At 37.3% G+C, this 22,594-nt stretch overlaps 1 protein-coding gene and 1 long non-coding RNA gene across 4 annotated transcripts in view; both read right to left on the reverse strand.

Annotated features, from left to right (window-relative positions):
* The window catches only part of LOC149284492 (casein kinase I), a 54,786-nt gene that overhangs the window by 11,562 nt on the left and 20,630 nt on the right, over window positions 1–22,594 (reverse strand). The window contains exons 3-10 of one of the 3 annotated variants that reach the window (XM_089496712.1): window positions 18,839–18,965; window positions 16,369–16,467; window positions 14,089–14,172; window positions 7,897–8,036; window positions 7,019–7,097; window positions 6,183–6,257; window positions 5,773–5,879; window positions 4,504–4,616 (exon numbers count right to left, since the gene is read on the reverse strand). In XM_089496712.1, coding sequence (XP_089352838.1) covers window positions 4,504–4,616; window positions 5,773–5,879; window positions 6,183–6,257; window positions 7,019–7,097; window positions 7,897–8,036; window positions 14,089–14,172; window positions 16,369–16,467; window positions 18,839–18,965 — 824 coding nt within the window. Of the gene's footprint in view, window positions 1–4,467; window positions 4,617–5,772; window positions 5,880–6,182; window positions 6,258–7,018; window positions 7,098–7,896; window positions 8,037–14,088; window positions 14,173–16,368; window positions 16,468–18,838; window positions 18,966–22,594 lie in introns of all 3 variants that reach the window. The other 2 variants (XM_089496711.1, XM_089496713.1) reach the window with 2 other exon arrangements.
* On the reverse strand, window positions 1,737–3,679 carry LOC149284493 (uncharacterized). Its single transcript, XR_016277848.1, has 2 exons — window positions 3,255–3,679; window positions 1,737–2,756 (listed from the first exon to the last, which is right to left on the reverse strand). It is a non-coding gene; the product is annotated as an uncharacterized LOC149284493 (long non-coding RNA).

Raw genomic sequence — 22,594 nt, forward strand, 5'->3', positions numbered from 1 at the left:
TAAAAATGGGGTCTCATGAAAATCTCCATACATTCCTGTTTCTTTCAAGCACCTTAAATCCAAAATTTGCAATGGATTCACAAGGGCTAGTCTCTGCTTATGAATTTCTTTCCAGATTTTATATTCGAAAACGCTTCTTTCAAAGACTTGTGATCCCTCACTGGCACTCTCCTCTGCTATCCTGCCCGCCAAACCAGAAAACAGCCTTCATCTAAACCTCACCCTCCTGATGAGTAATCCAGCTCACCCATAGCCCTAATTTCCTGCAACACCTCAAGAAAAAGCCACTTCATTCCCCCTCCCCACCTTGTTCATAGCCCTGAGTGCCTCACCATGATACTACTACTCTGGGAAGGAACAGAGGGGGTTCCTCAGTGGAGAATAAGCCAAACTGATGGAAGAGACTGCAGCTGTAGCCTCTATCCCCATATCATACAGTACAGGGCTATTATCCATAATGCTTGACTGCACAAAATAAGATATTTTCACCATGGTTTGCTTTTCACACAGGAAGCATTCTTGACTAGAGATGTAAAATTTCCAGAAATTTTGAAGCCACACACAGAAAGAAAAAGAAAAAAACTGGCTTTTTTCCACTTTGTTACTTTAAGAACCTAAAATATGTCTCTGTACAATTTAATCTGGCATAAAATTATCAGTTAGTATATTAAAATACAGTGCATTCAAACAATTATTGCAAACATGATTTACTTTTATTTTTTTTAAAAATATTGTAATAAATTGATTAATAATCTCTCCTGAACATTAGTTTTGCTCATTTATGTAGAGCAGGCGAAAAAGAAAGAAATCATCAACATTAACAACAAATGGACATAAAGCACTCATGTCATGAAATTTAATCAGACTTGTTTCCTGAGCTATAGTTATGAGTATCAGTTTCGTTCTCTGCTTCTGCTTCATTATGTTTGTCATCATCACAGTTATCATGGATTTCTGAAAACGAAATGTTTGCTCGGATTGAAATAAGCTTCTCTATTTTTTCACATGTCAGTTTATTTCTTGATGTGTTTCCAAACATAGACCAGATTCTTTCACGTGCTGCAGAAGATGCAAGAATATGAAGAAAGTGAGAAGCAAGAGGAGTCAGAGACTGCACTGTGGAAAGACCTTGCCGCTATGTGCAAGAGGTATATGTTGGCAGAATCCCAAATAGTATTCCTGGACAAAATCCCTGAAGATACTCTATATTCTGCAATCTTTGCAAGTACCTTCCCAACATCAAGTCCTAAGCGTGATGCTTGTTTTGTAACCCAGTCAAATGCACTAGCAGTGCTATCATCACTTATATCACCATCTTTGAATCTTGGATCTAACAGATTTGCAGCAGCATGAAATTGGATGGCAAAAATTTCTTCCTTTTTAAATAAAATCTTTCACTTTACTTTTTTTCTACAGTTTTAAGTGGATATACACTGAGATTCCCCAAAACAGCTGTTTTTATCTTGGCCATTTGATAAGGAATTTCTGACAGAAGTGCACTGTCTGATTCACATGCAGTGGTTGCTGCATAAGTTGGCTTTAGAATCTTCAGGAAATTCTGAACCTGAACCAAGAAGACATCCTAATCAAGAACAGTGTTTTTAACACTCCTGGGTACTTTAAGATCTTCAACTATTACTGTTTCTTGAAGAGCTTCTTCATCTTATAGTAAACTTTCAAAGGAGATCACAGCTCCACCCCTACAGAGCTTCAGTGTCACTATTTTATTCTTTGCATTTTTCTACTTGCTTCTTCTTGAACACTGCAGCTACAATATGAGTAACTTTTACATGTTTTGTAACTTCTTTTGCTTGTCTATAGATCATTTGAAGGGTGTCCAGTTTCATAATATCATTAAGAACCAGGTTTAGCCCATGAGATGCATATCCTATTGCAGTAATATGTAGATACTTATCCATTATAATCTCCCATGCTGCTTTCATATTGCTGGCATTGTCAGTCAGCAAAGCAAATACTTTACCGCTCCCAATTTTCTGTAGGACTTCACATATTTTACAACTGATATACTCTGCAGTATGTCTGCTGTCTCCTGTTTCAATGCTTCTGTAAAACACTGGTTGAGGTGTTATCACAAAATTTATAATTCCTTTTCCTCTCACATTTATCTATCTGTCTGTAAGTAGTGCAAGACACAGTGCTTCATTGATTTTCCTTGCATAGGTTCCATTACACGTTCATATTCTGATTCCAAAAGAGGCTTGCTCGAAGAATGTCAGCTGGGCAAATGGTATGATGGTCTTAATAATTTCAAAGTTTCCTGCTGGTATGTATTTTCAGTTATTGAAAATGGTGTTCTAGAAGAATATATTGCTCTTGCAAGAGCTTGATCCATTTTTTCCTGATCTTCAGGTGTCATCTTGTCTACAAATGAAGTTATAGAGTATTTTTTGGATGCAGTTGTTTTCAGTAGTTGTTTGGTTGAAGGCGCTGCTGATGGAACAACATTTTGCAATGCTTCTGATGTTACACATGGAGCAGGAAGAGGACTTCTTGAGCGAGAACGTTGAGGAAAGCTATATGCACTTTCATCTTTATGGTCCTCTTCACTAAGATCCATGAAGGATTTTTTAATATCTACAGGACACTTGTTACATATGAGAATGTGTTTTGTCAGCCTGGTAGCATTTGGAAATGCATATTTCATCTGACAGTATTTGCAAATCACATTTTTCTTCTGAGAAGAATTTGTAATGTGAAAATGCCGCCATATACTAGATGTTGCTCTCACCATTTTCCTGAGAAGATGAAAGAAAAATAATTTAGTGGCTAGCTTGCAAGAAAACACTAAATCATGGTTAGGGGTGGGTGAAGTAAAGAACCAGATTAGTAGTAATTTATTATTTACCAGAATGTTATAAACTAATATAGGTAATGAGCCATGGCCTCAGGGGGAGAGAAGGGCAGGTCCAGCTCCACCAAGCCTAGCCCAGATACAGAAGAAGGGCCCTCCCTCCAGTTTTATCTGCCATGCCTCAGGCTTCAGAGAAGGGCAAGCCCAGCTCCATCAGGCTTGGCCCAGAGAAAGACTTGATCCCGTTTCCCCACTTTCTTTTCTCCTTCTCCTTTTACCTCATGTCTTTAGATTGTAAGCCTGAGGGCAGGGAACTGTCTAATTAGTAATTTGTAAGCTGCCCTGACAGCCTTTGTGGCTGAAAAGCGGGGCATAAATACGCAAAATAAATAAATAAACATATGGTTCAAATTTCTGAAATCAGATAAATTTAAACTCTTACCTTTTTAAATTAAGTATACGTTCACATCCTTTTTGTTGCTGTACTTCCTCCCAGTACTTTGAAGCCAGTGAAGAGAACACACCAGAACCAAACAGACCGTTTTCATCTCTGGTGATAATAGCAGTGTCCCCTATAGGAAGAAATGCACCTTGCTCTTGCAATGGAGAGCTCATTTTGTAATCTAGGTTTGTCCTCACTCAGTGCACAGAAATGCACTCAGTACTTCTCCCCACTCAGTGCACAGAAATTGGAATAATCTGATACTGTACATAGTTTTTTGAAATGATTTGGATAATATACAAACACATTGTCTTATTATTCATCATGCTAAAATAAAACATTCCATAATTATCTTCATATTTTCAATTTTTCCAATTTTTTAGAATAAAACAAAAAAGGATTCAAGAAAAAAACTGAAAAACCTGTCCCACCCCCCTCCCCCAAATTTTCCCCAGTGCCTTCCAACATGAATTTTTCCTGGCCCTCCCATCTCTAGTCTTGACTCAAATACTTAGTCACCAATTCAGGCTAAAGAGGTACAAATCAGTGTTAAGAGGCTGTATTCAACTCAAGGTTTCATTTGAGATCACATTATTTCTAGAAAACAAAAGTGTACTATAGTCGATATCAAAAACTTTATTTAATATTTAAAAACCCATTATTAGCCCTGCAGGAGATTCATCCCTTAAGTTATAACTGAAGATGGAAAATTGAGATTCTTGTTGCCAATAAATAATAATCTATTGCACAAATGCTTTACGCAGAACTTTAAATAGAATCATGTTTTGCTTTCCATCTTCATCTGGAATAGTAAAAGCAAAGATACCCATCCCCAAGCGTCTGCAAACTGGCACAATATACAAAGTGAACAGAAAATGTTCTCCATAAAGTGTTAGGTCTAGGATTTTGGATCATACTATTCATCATGTTCCCAACACCAAGCCAGTTTATTCTGAAGAGGGGTTAATGCGGGAGCAGAAGATGCAGTGGTTAAAATGACCCAACATCCCCAAAGAAATGGTATGAAAAACAAGGACACTTGGTTTAAAGTTAGTAGTCAAATTTTCCAAGGACGTCCATTTTCTTTAATACTAAATAGCCAAATGTATGTTTTTAATGACCTCCTTGATCTAACACTTAAGTTCACCAACATTATCCAAATTAGTGTTTATTATTTTTGGACTGTAACGTCACTTGGTTCTTGGCTACTAACCTTTCATGTTACTCTTGGATTTGTCAGTTTGCTTGCCTGTGGGGGTTTGGGCTTGTTGCCCCTGCCCACTGGAAGAGGCTGCCTGCTGTGCTGCTTTCTGCTTTAACATTGTCCAGTCAAATGTGTAGTCATATTGATGATTCAAGGTCCTGGAGAGAGAGGGGGGAAAAGAACCCAAACATTAACTGAAATACAAAGCATACACTGTTGTTATATACCAAATAGGTTTAACTTAAGCTAAAAATGAAGTTTATTTTATAAAACACTTTGAAGACTGAGCAGGGCTGAAGTTTAAAATTAATCTTCTTGAAGCAAGCTTGAAAGCTACATAGCACGTATTTGCAATTGCAGAAACATTCCCCAGGAATACTCCACACATGTAAGTAGTAGTAGTAACAGTAATAAACTAACATTAACAGTAAAAATAACAATGGCGGGATACAGACCGCCAGAAAGAGGTGGCCGGGAGTTGCCTCTCTTTTCCACGTAGCCGTGCCACAGCAACCAAAGGAACACTGAAAAGCGGCTCCTTTGGTATTTCACGGCAATTTAATGTTGAGTGGCTTCTCTCTTTTGAAAACCAAAGTAACTGATGTGATCCATGAGAGAAGGTTCTCCTGTTTGTTCAAAGATTAGATTTGCTTTCATCTGGAAAACTGATCTGTGTTAAGTGCCAACTTTTTTTTTTTAAAAAAAATCTAATACTGAAAAGTACTTGCCTTCAGCATTTCTCCTGGTTTTGGCTGAAACACATGTCCAGTCAGATGAAAGGTATTAAGGCCACTTCCACAGTGTGATTTCAATGGAACACAGAAAGAAGGGGCTGGGTATCCCTCCAGAGCATTTTGATGGTGAAGCAGGTTGCCAGGTAGTGAAGTGGAGACTGAAAATCTCAAAGCTACTGAATACACTGCATCCAATCTTGAACAAAAGGCTATGCTCATTTAGGCATAAGAGGGAGTACAGTCGCCCCTCCTTTTTCACGGGGGATCCATTCTGGACCCCCTCACGAAAATGGAGTTTTGCTTATATTCAAGCCCCATTGGCTTGAATATAGGTGCAGAGGCAAGCACCCCATTCTTTCCCCCTCTGTTTGTCCCTCCTGCATAAGTGAGGGACATGAGTCTGAAGACCACGAAAATGGAGGGAGGACTGTAGTTTTCATAACACATATGCTTCTGCTCAGGTTAATAAAACCTTTCCTAGTCACTTAGTAATCACTTCTAAACACTTTCTACTTCTACATACTAGTATTTTGGTCGGTATATTGAAATGCATTTGGGAAATTTTCATTCAAAAACTGACCTGAAGAGGATACGGAATAACTGTCTCAGATACATATAATCAGGAGCTTCTTCAAAGCGCAGTCCACGGCAGTAGTTCAGATACATTGCAAATTCTGCAGGAAATCCCTGTAAACAGAAGCAGTCAAATCATGACCTACAGGTAGAATTCCCTGAAGGTCATAATTTCAGAAAATATTATATAGAGAGTAAAAAGTATTTTTAAAAAAGCAGAGACCACAAAGAAAATGAATGCAAAGTTGCCAAACCACCACTAGCAAAATACTGTTGTTAATACATGGAATCTAATATATGGGTTAACGTTAATAATAAATTCATATACTGTGTACGGATTACTTTCTGCTTTACTCAAGGAAACACTTTTTCTTGCCAAGACAGTTTACCATTTAAAAATAGCTTTAATAAGCTTACCTTACACAAAACTTCAACAGGAGTAGACATCTTCTTTTCACTAATCTTTTCATACTTCTGCTTCTTTGTTGCAGCCTATGAAACATGTAGATCAATGTAAGTGACAGAGGATAGCTGCCATATCAGACAGGCAGAACATTGGAAGACAAATGGCTTTATATGTATAATGTATGCCCCTTAAGGGTTACTATACAAAACTGAATCTGAAGACAGCATTTCCAATAGAGAATGTTGTCTAGTATCTGATAACTGTACCTATATCATCTCAGTTATGTCATTCATGTGTCATACTGATAAAATAGGTTAAAGTATCACTTATCTGAAATATATGAGATCAGAAGTGGATTTTAGAATATTTGCATATACATGAAATATCTTGGATAAGACCCAAATCTAAATGTGAAATTCATTTAAGTTTTCTATATATCTTATACCTATAGCCAGCAAGCAATTTTATACAAAATGTTTAATAATTTTGTGCATTTAACAAAGTTTGTGTACAATGAACCATTAGAAAGCAAAGATGTTGCCATTGCAGCCACACATGAAAAAACTTTTGGATTTTGGAGGACTTCCAATAAGGGATACTCAACCTGTACTTATAACCGGTGGAGTCCTTCCCCCTCAACTTTCTACACCATTCTAATGCTTTAAGAGTCAAAATGTGTATTTTTATTGAGACCCATAACAGGTTTCATTTGACAGATATGGCTATTTCATTTGCCAGACTTTAAATAATGGAGTTTGGTATGGAATGACAGATGTATAGCATTATGACTGGTCTACTGTCAAAAGGGCTTTATTCCTGATTTTCCAGTACGATTTTACAACATTACCTTTAATCCTTGCCATGGCAGGCTGGTTCTGTTAAAGTACATTAGTACATATCCTAGTGACTCCATATCATCTCGACGACTGTAAACAAACAGACAGCTTTATGAATCTACTCCTAGAACGCACACTAACTTCTTTAAGGGGTCATAACAAAGGAGGATGAACACACTTGAAGGTGGACAAGTCTGAGACCAGGGTGCATATCCAGGCATTCTAGAGCAATCAATATAATATCAGAAGATCTGAACTGTGAGCAGATTTCATAATTTCTGATGATTCATTGCTCAACTATCTTCCCAGAAGCTAAATTATGATATTAAAAGATCTGATGTAGTTTAATTTGTTTTAACATAAAAAGACTTAAGGAAACCAGTAGCCTATCTGAGCCAAACTGGGGGAAAAGGAATTTCCAGCATGACCTTTAGTGGATTTTTAGTAGACAACACTAGACTGTAGTTTATGAGCTGCCTCTCATGAAATGAACTACAGTCTACATAAGTTTCAGCCCACAGATGCTTATGCTAGAAATTTCTTTTCCCCAGTTAGTGTCAAAGGTGCTACTGGATTAATGTCTGTAGTTTTAATTCAAAGCGAAAGCAGATGCCTGTAAGCAAACCCACAATACCAGCAGCACAAACTGCAGTAATGAGACCAAACAGAATTTATGGCTTTGGAATTTTTCATTGTACCAAAAGCATTACAGGAAACACTTTTTGAATTGGATGTGGGAGTTCAATTTCATCTGATGCCCTAGGAATATTTAAGCCGTTTTCATTTCTCAGACACAGAACTGAACATTCAGTAGGGTGACGTTTATTAAAGAAACATCATAAATGTTTGCAGTGCCTAGTACTGTTATAGAAACTGCTTGGATGCTTACCTCTGTTCAATGCCAAGGTGTGCATTAATGCTGGCATATCTTGCCGTACCAGTAAGATTTTTGTCTTCTCTATATGGTATGTGTTGTCTTGTCCTGTTGTCCCGGTATTTTTTGGCCAACCCAAAGTCAATAAGGAATAACTTTAAAAAAATGAAACAGGTTAAAATTTCCAAACAGTATTTGAAACCAACACCTATGCCTTTGAAGTATACATTTATTATAAATTCATTATAAATATATTCATTATAAATATAACAATATAGGTTTGGTTATAATTAAACCAAGGGAAGGACAGTCTTAATTCATATTAACTGGTTAAAACAGAGAATATTAAAATACTCCTAAATCTTTCTCATCTAATTAAGAAAAAGGTTGAATAATATTATTCAGAGTAGGATCTGGACTCAAACACAGCCATTATGCTGAGGTATAGAAATAGTAATTAAGTTCAATAAAATAAAAAATTGACAAAATTTAACTACCAAGAAAAACCCAACTTCTGTACTTTGCATTGGTTTCTTAAAGTAATTTTCCTTTTGTGCTAAGTATTTACGCTGCTGTGGTGAGTCTTTGTTATTAAAGGCCATCTTTATAATAAAATTCAAAATGTGACTGTCAAAACATTTAACTATCTTTCCTATATTTATCAAGCACCAGCAAATGAAATTTCTCAGACGCAATTCAACTTGATCAGCCACAGACATTTAACATCCAATATAATTTATTTTGTCCCAGTTCAATGAAGAACATGTTAAATTGGAAATATACAGCTGGGTAAATTTATGAAACATAGCTCTATTTGCACATTCTTGTGACAGACATCTGTAATAAATAGCAGTAAATCAGTTACAGATTAAAGAGAAAGTAAATCTCCTTTTAAAATGAACAAAACATCTGACAATCAAGCTCTAGTATAAAAATTGGGTCTTTATTTTTGGATAGATTCAAAGTTGCTGCCATTTCAAATTACTGAAGATGTCTTTCTTTAAACATAGTTTTTATGCTTAAAGCCTGCTGAGCCTCTACATCACAATGAAGCTGAGGAAAACACAGAAGATGGACAGTTTTCACATGTAACTTCACGTGTGTTTATGATACAGGTAGATGCAGGTGGAACTCACTTTGGCCATCTACACACAGGCCAAGTAAGGTGGCTTCCAGCTGCTGTGGGGGTTTGGCATTCACATGATGCATGCCCCCAAAAAGGAGCAGCTATAATCTGGCTCCTGGCAGTGCTAAGTTTTGGTCTGCTTTGGGAGTGGGACATGCAGCTGCCGTGCTTTGGCTCCCATTTATCCATTACAAATGAATGACTTGAAGCCAGTAACATATGTTCCCCAGAAAAAGTAGAACTGCAAAAATTTTCAGCACTCTAAATGTTATCTACCTATATACTCATGTATAAATCTAGAATTTTTAGTAAAAAAAAAAAATGACTCCAAAAACCTGAGTCGACTTATCCACAGGTCAATGTAAATACTGTACTTTATTTTAATTCTTATTTTAAAAAAGGAACCATCCCCTGGTGAAAGGCAAGATTTCTATCTGTTCTGGAAGCACTCACACCCCTTTATATTCTCTCGTCCATGAAGCCTTTAGTATGAGCACAAACAGTTATGCCTGCTGGAATTTTTTTAAAGTTTTCTGGCAATGTTTTCTTTTGCTTCATCCTATGTTACACATCTCCAAGTTTTACTCTCAACTTATCCATGAATCATATCTAAATTTATAATTTTGGCCCCCAAATCTGCCCTTGACTTATACATGAGGTCAATTTATAGTTGAGTATATATGGTAGTTTAGCATGTGGGATTTAAATGGCATGACCCCAACAGATTCAACACTTTCTGTTCTCTGACCTATTTTTGTTTCCTTGGTTGCTGTGAAACAAGTCACCCAGATGGCAAAATTTATCAGAAAAATGTCATTCTTGTGACATGTGGTCTTTAGACTACAGTTACCAAGCAATTGCATGGGACTGAGAACTCTCCCTGAAAATGAATTTTGGGCCTGTTACAGACAGGCCAAAATAAAGCTGCTTCGAGTCACTTTGGAGGTATGGTATTTCAATGATGCATGCATCCTAAGAGTCCAAAAGCCGCACCAAAGCCACGCTCCAGTCCTAAGGATTGGAGTGCAGCTTTGGTGTAGCTTCCAGACTCTTAGAATTCATGCATCATTGAAATACCATACCTCCAAAGTGACTCGAAGCAGCTTTATTTTGGCCTGTCTGTAACAGACCTTAGTTTACTGACCCACAGAAGAATCCTACACTTATCTACTTGGAAGTAATACCCCTAGAAATGTATTCCCAGGTCAGTAAGTTTAGGATCATAGGCTAAATTCTTTGAGAGTGGGGTGGTAATGGACATTTTTGAAAAATATTTTAAATGAGGTACAGAAAACATGATACACCTCCCTTAAATGTAATGAAAAATGACCACACCTAGAAAAACACTATTTTAAAGGATGCAGACCTAAAGACAGCTTCTCTCTCATGAGCTTAACTTTCTCTCTCAAGAGGTTGATTTTTATACCTATACTACCTTCCGCTTCAGTCATTCTCTGCACTACTTCAGTTCCATTTCAAATAAAGTAAAATCTGATTCAGTACAATTATGTGAGCATTCAATTTCACTAAAGGACTGAGTGCAATACAAGAGTGCAGACAGGTATGGATAAATATGTCTATGTGTGTGTGGGTGGGTGTGTGTGTGTGTGATTTCTGCCCCCCAAATATAAAAAGAAGCACAATTTCCCCCCTTTATTAATCAGCTCGTATCATCTGGAAGCAGCCGCAAAAGCAATTAATGAGCAGCTGATTCAAATGAGGAAAAGTTACAATCTGTCACTGTAGTTGATCTCAAATAGTGCTGCTTTTTCCTACTTTTTATTAGAATAAATTTAAATATAACATGATAGACTGCCTTATTAAAACATGTTCCAGTGTTCTATTACAGAGGCAGTAAAATAAAATATCAAAATGCAGCTATAATTTATAGAGCTAAAATTCTATTAGCTATAACTTCTAATGAACTATTGTAGCAGTATTTCTCACTGCAACAAAGTACTCTTGATCTCAATCAAGGTGCCAGTTCAGACAAACAGTGGGGCCTGCACAAACACTGACTTTGGTTTATTAAATTTCTAGATACTTTTTAATAAAAAGACTCAAGGATCTTACAACAGCCTTTTCCTCCTCCTGTTTACAGAACCTCAGAATACATAATACAAACAACCTCCATGCCTGCATGTTTTTTTTAAAGGTGAAGACAAACTTCCTTCCATTTGAAACTCATTCCATAAAAGGGTTATTGCAATGTCTGGTAGACTACACTACTAGACACTGCATACTTGACAAAAATATATCCACTTGTGGACAATGTTCATTAATAGGATTTTGAAACAACAGCTTGAGAGCTGGGTTGAACCACATTCTGCAGGTGAAAATATCCACTGTCAAAGTGCCAGACTTATGGTAGGGGAAAGGTAGGGTAGCCAGGTGAAATAATAATTGTGCAGAAGATGGAATTTCAACAGGTTCTGCTCGTCACACAAGGTATACTTGCTGACATTCCTTCTTCCACCCAGCTTTTAAAGGGATATCTCTATCCTTTCTTTCTCCTGACAATCCTAGGGAAAGCGACTCCAAATTACTCTCCTGCCAGATAATAATTCTGTTAATTCGCAGGTATGCACTATGTGCCTTTCTGGTGGGGAAAATACTGGAGAAGGATTTTACTAGGCAGTGGTGTAAGGGTCTAACTGAGTCAAGCTACTTCAGCCAGAAGATAAACAAACAGTGGGCCAAACAAAATATGATACGTTGTAAAGTTGAAGGCTTTCATGGCTGGCATCCATAGTTTTTTGTGGGTTTTTCGGGCTATGTGGCCATGTTCTAGCAGAGTTTCTTTCTGACGTTTCGCCAGCATCTGTGGCTGGCATCTTCAGAGAATGCTTGCCTGGAAAAATTGGGTGCATATATACTGTGTGAGCCTGGGAATGCAGGAGTGATTTGCATGTATATTGTTCTGTGTTGATGGCTGGCCTCAGTCTGGGAGGTTAATGCAAACAAGGATTAATGTCTGCTAATTGGTAATGATCACCATAGTTTTTTGTGGGTTTTTCAGAGAATTGAGAAGATGCCAGCCACAGATGCTGGCGAAACGTCAGAAAGAAACTCTGCTAGAACATGGCCACATAGCCCGAAAAGCCCACAAAAAACTATAAAAATATGATACCATTTGCAGAAGCAACTGATTGATATTCTCAAGGGACAGTGAAAGCCCACCACATCCATTTTTAACAAGTAACTTAACTTTAGAACAGGAATATGCTGGTAATTCTTTTAAATGGCATAGCCTATCCAATCTAACAAGCTGATCCGCATAATTCTGAGCCATGGTTTGATGCTATGTGCATTAATCTGAGCAAAACTGAAGTGACCTGCTCTCACACTATGCCCTCTACTCTTTTTTCTACTTGCTTAAAAGGACTTCAGAAGAGTTTAATTTTGCATCTCATAAAAGCTAATTTTTCTTGTACACAAATTGTGAGATCATGCTTTTTTAAAAATCTGGTTAATGAAACAAGCAAATTAAACAACCTATTGTTTGTTTAGATAGCTCCTTTAACTGACCAGAGTTTGTTAAGCCACACTGGTTTGTTTTGAATCGTAGGCCTGTTACAGACTGCCAAAATAAAGCTGCTTCGGGTCTCTTTGGAGGTATGCTATTTAAATGATGCATGGGTCCTAAGAGTCTGGAGGTCGCACCAAAGCCACACTCCATTCCTAAGCACCGGAGTGCACCTTTTGGTACAGCTTCCGGATTCTTAGGACCCATGCATCATTTAAATAGCATACCTCCAAAGGGACCCAAAGCAGCTTTATTTTGGCAGTCTGTAACAGGCCAAAGATTATATGAAAGTGAAACTGCTGAAGTCCTCCCACAATCCAAGAGGAAAAGCAGGGAATACATGAATCTGAGGAGTTGTTTTTTTTACTCTTGTACTCAGCACTTAACCATGTTTTAATGCTATTTGTAAGCAGTTCACAGTAGCTTCACAACAAGCCAGACAGCACTGTTTCAATTAAATGCTAATGTCTACCTCAGGGGTACGCAACCTGCGGCCCGCGGGCCGGATGCGGCCCGGCAAGGCCTTGGGACCGGCCCCAGCCTGGTCCTGCCGCCGATTGCCACCGGGGTCTTTGGAGGGCAATTGTCTGTAGAAGCCTCAGAAACATGCATTTATATTAACATTTTTTTAAAAATCAGCAAATTTTTTCACGTGTCCTCCATTTTTTTTTAAAAAAGTGTTTTCAATTTGAAAATTTTGTCCTACATTTGTCCTGGTTTATTTATATATTTAATTTTTTTTTTAAAAAAAATATTTAATTATTTATTTTTTGGCTTCGACCCCCCAGTTGTCTGAGGGACAGCAACCTGGCCCCCGGCTCAAAAAGGTTGCCTACCCCTGGTCTACCTAATAAGAGGCTTCATATAACAAAATACTACCCATCCCACTTACTGAATTCTGAAAACCAAGAGCCTCCAGAGATAAAGAGTAACATTCAGCTTTAACAAGTGAACAAAAAAGCTCTTAAGATATCTCATGTCAATTAACTGGAATAAAGCAAAGCTTTGAGAATTCAAAACTACTTGATTTGTATTCCAAACTTTTAGCTTAAAGGTACTACTGGAAACAAAAACTGGTTCTTACTATACATTTGGATATTGGATTTGGATAATACACAAGGGAAGATGTATATTAATTTTCATCTATTTCCTCTTGGAGTATGTTTTCCCAAAGATCATATTGTCAACATACACATTACACATTTCACCAAGACCTCTACCATCCAGATACAGACCATGCAAATTCAGTAGGGTATGTGATCCTTCACAGTGCACCCTGCATTCTTGTTATTGCACTTTAAAGCACAGGGCTATTCCTCAGGAACTGATAAAATTTTTGCGTAGTTAAATAATACCCAACATTATTCACATTTAAGTGGACAAAAAAGTATTAATTTAAATAAGCGCTGGAAGGAAACATTAATAATGTTACATGTTTGCCAAGTATGTCTGAATAATGCCAACATAAGGTGCTTTTTGCAAGTCTACGTTTTCCGAAACAAAGTAAAAAGCATATGAGTTTGGGATTGAGGTTGGAATAGGAGACAGTTCAGACCTGGTTTAATCCTGAGAAAGATGGGTCCTGAGAAGTACTAACAGTCATGCTTCTTTTCCTCTTCCCCACTGGAGATTCTAAACACTGAACAAACAATAGAGGGTGGCAGTGCATCAAACAGTATTGCTTACATTGCAACAATGGCTGGCGCAGACAGGCAACACCGAGGCGTTAGAGAAAGAATAGGGTAGCCAAATGCCATCCTTCTTCCACCAAGCACTACAGTTTTCCAGAGAATATTATCAGAAAAAAATTTGATGATGTGGCAAGATAAATTTTGAGCATTAGCCACTTGAAAATGACACTGCCTTGAATAGGGATAACAATGGCAACGTTTGGCTTTAACAAAAAGGAAATTTGGATTTTATGTATGAAAGTTTCCTTTAGCTCCATAAACTGTCCTTCCCCCAAACAACATGTAGAAAGTAAATCTTCAGTAAGGAAGAGGTAGAAGGCATTTAGTCACCTTAAGTTCACTTTCATAAGCATGCAGGGCGTATTCTAGCAGAGCTCAAAGATGATCTTATGCTTGGAATGTCATCACTCCAAAAGTGTGGCATTAATTTGTGAAATTCAACATTCCAATTTTCACTACATTTAGTTTAATGAAACTAAATTCATTTAGTTTAATGAACAATGTGACTGGAACAAGATTACCGTAACACCCTAACCTATCATAACTAATATGTCTTTAAAAACACAGAAGGCCAAGATTTACCTGTTTTTGGTACAAGGAAATTGCATAAAAAGCACCAAAATGTCCTAAAAGGGAGCTGCTATTGACAGGCCTAAAGCAAAAATCTGTTTTAATTCTTCTTCAATTAAACCAAGGGTTTTTGTTTTTTTACATTTCTATGTCCAGCATTTCTTCAAATGTTAAACAGAAAGCAATGTCCACTATTTTAGTATTTGGCACTGACCCTACATGGCCTCCTGAGAATGAGAAATGTGATCCTGCTCAGTTTACTTCCTCCAGTGCGATCCTAACAAGGTCTTAAGAGCACAACAATACTTTCCAGGCCACTTTTCCATTTCAAAGAAAAAGAAGGTGCTGCAATGCCAGCCTAGTATGACTGTCAAGAATATGGAGAAAGGGCCATCAAACGAGAAAAATCAGAATGAAACTGGCTTAAATTTTTCTACCTATACTTTCTTTTCCTGTCAGAAAGTTAAAGAATTGGTTTCTAAGGAAACAAAATGCTACAGTATAAAATTTATAGATAAACAAAGTTTAACAGAGGCAGGATTACAGTAAGGTATTTCACCTTTTTAAAATTGACTATTGCAAATTCTCTCCCTTCACCCACAATGTTTTTTTAAAAAACTGGTACACTGAACTCCTTTAAAGCAGAATTCAACAGGTATTGTGTGACTGGTTAGGTTTTGTTCTAAAATATTGGCCCCAAGTTGGCATTCATACAGGCAAACAAAGGTAACATTTTGTAGCTAGTAGTGTCTAAAGAGTTAAATGCTGATGGCCTATGAAAAGCCCAGGTGGGAATCTTGCTCCCAATAAGATAATCAATCACATACATTTGTCCTGCACTTAAGAATTTCTTTTTAACAGCATGCTTAATGCATTGCCAATGCTGCCTGTCTGCCCGAGCTTCACATTAGAGTATAGCAAATTTTATTCCCACAAGCTAATCAAGGTAATATTTCCCAATAAACGTTTCAGAAAGAAACATGCATCTATAGCTAAATTAAACCATCAGCCCCTCTGCCCACAGTTAAAATCCAGTAAAAATGTTAACAGTAGTTTAATTCTCTTTCTGTTAATCTACATCTACCATTAACTGCACTCTGAACTTCCACAGGCTCATGAAAGCACAGGAAGCAGTTAGGTCAACACACTTATGTTATTAGAAGCCACTGGTTTTTGGTTACAGTCAATTTTTAAAACCCAGGAAACTGCTAGCTAAGGCTTCATTCACCATGCTGACATAAATGCAGTGGACAATAAGAAATCGCAGTTTATGGTAAGTTGTGCTACTTTATTTTTTTATTCTTAATAATGAACAGTATTATTGACAGACTTAGTTTGGGTACTCAATCAGGAGTCAGTTATGCAGCATACTGATTTATATAATTAAGATCTGGCCAAAGGTTGAGCCATAGCTTATTTCCGCATGTAGCATACAAATGCAATTCCCGAGCCTTGCCAAATATGACATGTTTAGCAATAACAAGCAATTAATTCAAGCTGCACAGCATTTCCATGAACTGCCATTTTCAGAGGCATTATCTTTTGTTCTTTCATGCAATAAATATTAGACTAACCTTATTACAGTGACGCCCGATACCCATTAGGAAGTTATCTGGTTTAATGTCTCTGTGTATAAAATTCTTTGTATGCACATATTCAATTCTACTGATCATCTGTAAGCAGAAAAAAATAGTCAAGATTTCAAAGCTTTTAAATACATTATTTTTGGCATAAACTAAGAATGTTTTGGCAGTAATCTACAACATAAAAATACAAGAACTAACAGCTAATTTATTTGCAAGTAATCAAATCCAAACAATAAAGGCGACTAATAACCAGGTCATCTGAAAGGCCACCTTCTTCTAGACTAACTTGATCTTTATGTGCAGTTGGTTCAGATGGGTCACAGTATGGAGCAGAATATTCTCACTGTGATACCCAGTGTGAAATGGTCTCCTCACTGAATGCAGTTGGCTGCCTGAATAATGTGTTTCTACCTGTACCTGAAGACTGAACTTCTCTTCCTGAGGTAGTAAATTTTCTGCAATAATAATCAACTCAAGTTATTTCTAGTGAGCATAATGAAATATTTAATTGCTTTATTATTTTTATATCACTTTATCTTATTACTTTATCTTTATAACATGGCAACACCAAAAACTGCTTTGAGATTTTTAAAATGGAAAGTAATATAGTACGGTTTCATTAAAAACACTTTTAAAAGTATTAGCCTGCATCCAAAAAACAAACTTAGGGCCCAAACAGACAGGCTAAAACAAAGCTGCTTCAGGTCACTTTGGAGCTATGCTGTTTAAATAACACACACATCTTAAGAGGCCAGAAGCTGCGCCAAAGCAGCATTCCAGTCCTTAGGACTGGAGCGTGGCTTTGGGCAGCTTCCAGCCTCTTAGGATGCGTGCATCATTTAAACAGCTTACCTCCAAAGTGACCCGAAGCAGCTTTATTATGGCCTGTCTGTTTGTGCCCTTAATCAACAAAACAAAACAAAGCAAAGCAAAAAACCAAACCATCCATTGTTCAGAGATCAATCATAGTTCATTCTTCTTCAAAGGCTGAACATACTTTTAAAACTTTTATTATGTAAGCATGGGATTCATATTATTCACTTGATAGAAGTGTAATGGAAAATTCCATATGTTCAGGAGGTCTCCATGTAAGTGAGTGCCTTCATACCAAATCCATTATGCTCGGAGCTACTTTTTAAAATACAGTAGCAGCAATTCAAACCCCACGTTGATATCTGCTGGAGAGAATCTCACTTCTATCTTGATCTCAAGAAAACTCTTCCTAAAAACTTCATAACCATGACAAATATAAAGGCAGCTGTATCAACTATTCATATAGAAGTAGGTAAATCAGGCGGTCACCAACACTATCCTTTCAGTTAATTTTTTGCAAGATTCTTGGAACTGCTGGTGCCATTGTTTCCAAGCCATTACTTAAGATCAAATGCCAATGCCAAAATGCCAGCACTGGAACAATCAATATTTCTAATGGTAGTTCTCATAGTAAATGTGTAATTGATGACTGGAATTTTAGATTATACAGTGCAAACCATTCCAGAAATGAATAATTATCCAGTATTTGTTTATGTGATTTTTAGTCTGCCTTGCTTCCTAACATAGAATCAAGATAGCTTGAAATAAAACTGATTAAAATGAAACCATAAAATATGCACAAGCATAATCAAAATTGTACAAAAAATTCTACAAGATTAAAAACTTTCCTCCAGTTAAAACCTTCCACACAAATGTCAGCTGCCAAAGGCCTGCTTCAATTTTCTTCAATAGAGCAGATTGCACCCTAAAATCAAGGATCTGTATCTTTGTAGATTTCTGCATCACATAACCACACTGTAGTTTGCATTTTTATGTACATATGATCCCACTGAAAGTTTCTGTGAATGTAACCTTCAGTACTTCTCATTTCACTTGCCTTCAATTTACTACCTATTTATTAGGAAATATGTCTACAATTATAATATGGCTTTGGAAATGTTCACTGTAACACTATCACAGTTGCCTCTCCTAGCCAAGTAAGCACACACAACTTTACAACTTCCTGCAGAGATAATACACTGGGCCCTTGGTATCTGCTGGGGTTTGGTTCCAGGTCCCCTCCAAGAATACCAAAATCCATGGCTGCTCAAGTCCCATTAAATACAACAGCACAGTAAAATGGTGTCTTTTATATAAAATGGCAAAATCAAGGTTTGCTTTAAGCCATGGATAGTTGAATCCATGGCTATGGAGGGCCACCTGTATATAATATGAAATCAGCAAACATGAAGCCAAAACTAATACTGTTAGTTACCTGTGTGCCTTTGTCAATTATTTTCTATATTATTCTTGTGCCATGCACCTAAACTGCCATCTTTTCCTTTGTTGTTTCTATCTGGGTCAAATATTCACTAGAGTACATTTAATACTAAGCTGTGGTGTGTGACCTACTTGGAAGAATGAAGTTAACCTCACTTTAAGGCACTGCAGTACCTCCTGGTAAAATATTTGCAGGCTCACATACCTGGTCTGCTAACATAAGTACTGTTTTCATTGTGAACCTGCGAGAACAGAAGTTGAAGAGATCTTCAAGGCTGGGTCCAAGAAGGTCCATGACTAGAACATTGTAATCTTTCTCTTGCCCATACCACCTGTGGAGAAGCAGAAACTATTAGGATTCTCTTTCAGTCTATGTACAACAGAATACAATTCATACATTGTTAAGTTCAGCTGGCAGGTGCAATTCTATTATTATTTTCATGAGCCCCACTTGTGCAGTTTTATCTTTCAGTTTGACTTTTGAAATCATGATTTAAGCAAATGTGACATGATGGCATTTGGTGCACCAGGGCTAGAGTAAAGAAAATGCTGGCACTATCAGGGCACCTGCTCAGGTCCATCATGCTGTTGCTACCTGATCACTTGCCCTCTCCAAATATGTAAGCAGCAAGAAATGAAAGGAAAATATAAGCATACTGATTTTATGGCACAGTAGCTAGGCTATATTGCGTTACACACTAGTTTTATTGAAAAGAGATAGCAATAAGAAGTGAAGAACTCTGCAATAATTTGCCTCTCTGAGAGGCTACATTTGCCCAGCCCAGAGACATACAGCTGAAGAACAGCAGCAACTGCAACAAAGGAAGGCCTACTAATAATGTCTTATTTACACCCCCCTCACTACTGAAATCCAATCAAATTGCAGCTAGAAGTACCATCTTAAAACTAAATTCTGTCAGTGCTTTTTTTTAAAAAGGTAACAAGACTGAGTTATATTCACTGAATTTATTGGACTTTTTAACAGCCCTGAAAAGGAGCAAATACACAAGGCAACCATTTTCAGGAAGTGATATTCATTCAATTATCTTAAAGGATTTCAATCTTCCTCTAATGCCCTCAAACTTTTCCTCCCAAAAAGAATAGGAGCACAGCTCTCTGCCAAACCTGCACTGTCACTTACAATCAAGGGGAATCAACACATGTAGCCTAAAACATTGTGAACAAAGTATTTTCAAGTCCTTTTTTTTCCAACCTAGAGCAACAAAACTTATAACAATAGAGGGAAAATGCAGCCTGCAGGGGCATGTGTTATATTCAGGCCATCTTTGAGACTATCAAAGGGTTCCCACATACATTTCAACTCATAAATGTTGAGAATCAAATATTTGCTACTTTGCACCTGGTACCAGGACAGTAATACTCCTAAACCTTATAATGATATGCATTAGACCCAATTTCAATGCATCTGGGTAACTTTAGCACTGGAAGGCGATCCCCACCCCCAAAAGTGGTCACTTCCTATTTGGAAATAAGCTTTATGCAGACTTGAAATGGGAGAGCGGTATAAAAATGCTCCCAAATACAATGAAAAGGAAGCCCTTCCTCAGAGGCTGGGGAGGGGAAACTATTTGCTATTAGATGTGTGTGTTTTTTTAAAGACAATGTTCTACAATTTTTTGACATTATATGAAACAAATGTTCTATTAAATGTTTTAAAATTACTTTTTGTCAAGATACAACATTCAATATGAACTTCTCTGAACAATGACTATTACCTAGAGGCAGATCAGTTTTGAAACTACTCTAAACTTTATATCAAGATGGAAATTTCAATACATGAAATCTCTAAATGACAAATGGCAGAACATTTTTGTTCTTGTTTTATTTGTTTGTATCCCACTCTTTTCCCAGGACTGGGACTCAGAGCGGCTTAACAGCATTAAAAAACAGTAAAATTTAAAACATTTAAAAAGAATTTTTAAACTGGTCCAACATCCCAGCCTGTCCTTATAGCAATTCTTTAAATGCCTGTGTGAACAGGTAGGTCTTCACCTGCAAAACAAAAACAGCTGACTCATTTGCTGATTGTGGTGGAAGGCCATCAAGGAGGGAGCCATTCTGATCTCCCTGGGCAAGGAGTTCCAGAGTCTAGGGGCAGCCAAGAAGACCCTCTCTTGCATCGTCACCAACCATGTTTATGAAGGTGCTGGGACGGAGAGAAGGGCTTCTCCAAAGGATCTCAGAGTCCGGGACAGTTCGTACCAGGAGAAAAGGTCTACCAAATAGTGTGGACCTGAGCCATGTAGGGCTTTGTAGGTAATAACCAGCACCTTGAATTGTGCCCGGAAACAAACTGACAGCCAATGAAGCTGTTTCAACAGGGGCATTGTATGGTCTCTGTAATCTGTCTCTGTTTAAAAGGTATAAAAGGTATAACTTCTTTCAATGAAATATAGGAGACACCTCTATGTTAAAGATGGATAATTTCCAGAAGATGTAAAATTCTGGCAATTTTGATACCAAACTTTGGGGGTAAACATGATATTATCTTCCTTTACAGCAGGGGTGGGCAACTGCGTAAGACTAGGGGCCTACATCAGCCTTCAAAGAGACTGGGGGGGGCAGCTGTACCCCCTCAATACACCTACTCTTGTCACAAAAAAGAGGCCTCAAATGCCCACAAAATGGAGGGATTTTCATCATGTTTTAGAGGCCTGGCCATTTTAAAAGCTAGTTTTAACAATAGGATGTGAGTGTAAGTCACTTCCTGTTTTTAAAAAGGCATCTCTTGGGACTTAATTGGCTTGGAAGGTGCTCAGGAGGGCATTCTTGAGCATTTGGAAGTGATTATTTTAAAATGCTTTCTTAAATATTCCTCCAAAAATGGCAGAAATGCCCTCTACACAACAGGGCAGTTTGATTCAAGGCATGGGAACTCCTTGTTGATTTCATGTCTCTTGTTATCTAGGATGAATTCTTGTACATATTCCATGGTCGTTATTTTTCTTTTCTTAATATTCAACATCAAGCCTACTATCCTCCTTGACCCTTTATAGTAATTGTTACAGGTGTTGGTGGTTTCTGCTAGTAGTATTGTGCTGTCTGAATATCTTAGGTTGTTAATGTTCTTTCTTCTGATCTTTACTCCTATTGTCTTTGAGACTAAGCCTGCTCAGCATATGGTATTTTCTGCATAGAGGCTGAATAAACAAAAACGGCTGACTCATTTGCTGATTGTGTATTATCCGCTTGGGTTTGGTTCCAGGACTCTCTGTGAATACCAAAATCCATGGATGCTCAAGTCCCATTAAATACAATGGCATAGTGAGATGGTGTCCCTCATATAAATTGGCAAAATCAAGGTTTGCTTTTTGGAATTAATTTATCTTGCAATATTTTCAATCTGTGGATGCCTGAATCCACAGAAAAAAATCCATGGATATGGATGTAGGATGATACAATTTAATATAATCATCATGATACAATGAATGTACACCTCAATCTCACAACAATTACAAAGTAAATTTCCCTTTTAAAATGTTTATATTTTTGTTGCAAATAGAGCCAAAATATCCTGAAGTGTAAGAACCCTCTGATTTTCCCACTTTATATGGAGCAGACCAAACAAACAAAACAAAAGACAGGATCAACATTAGTCTTTTAGTCTTCAAGTGCACATAAAGTACTCATTCCCATGAAAAGAACTGAGGAGGGAATACCAAGACCAGGAACTGCAATGATCATACATCATCTTACATAAAGATATTCTTCACATTATATAATTCTAAGAAATATTTTTAGGGGAGTAAGTTTATGAACACCTAGTTTCAAACACTTTATTCCTCATTTTAAAATAAAATATTCCAAAACCCATTTTCCCTCTCTCTTTTAAATTTTCAACTTTTCTGGGGAGAACAGGCACTGGGGTAATCACCCCCTCCCCTCATTTTTCCAAGTTTTTTCAAGGCCTTCACATCTCTATGTTTTGCTGCTGCTGTTG

Source organism: Sceloporus occidentalis, unplaced genomic scaffold, assembly GCF_023333645.1.
Source record: "Sceloporus occidentalis isolate IW3139 unplaced genomic scaffold, rSceOcc1.0.p SCAF_92, whole genome shotgun sequence".
NCBI lineage: Eukaryota > Metazoa > Chordata > Lepidosauria > Squamata > Phrynosomatidae > Sceloporus > Sceloporus occidentalis.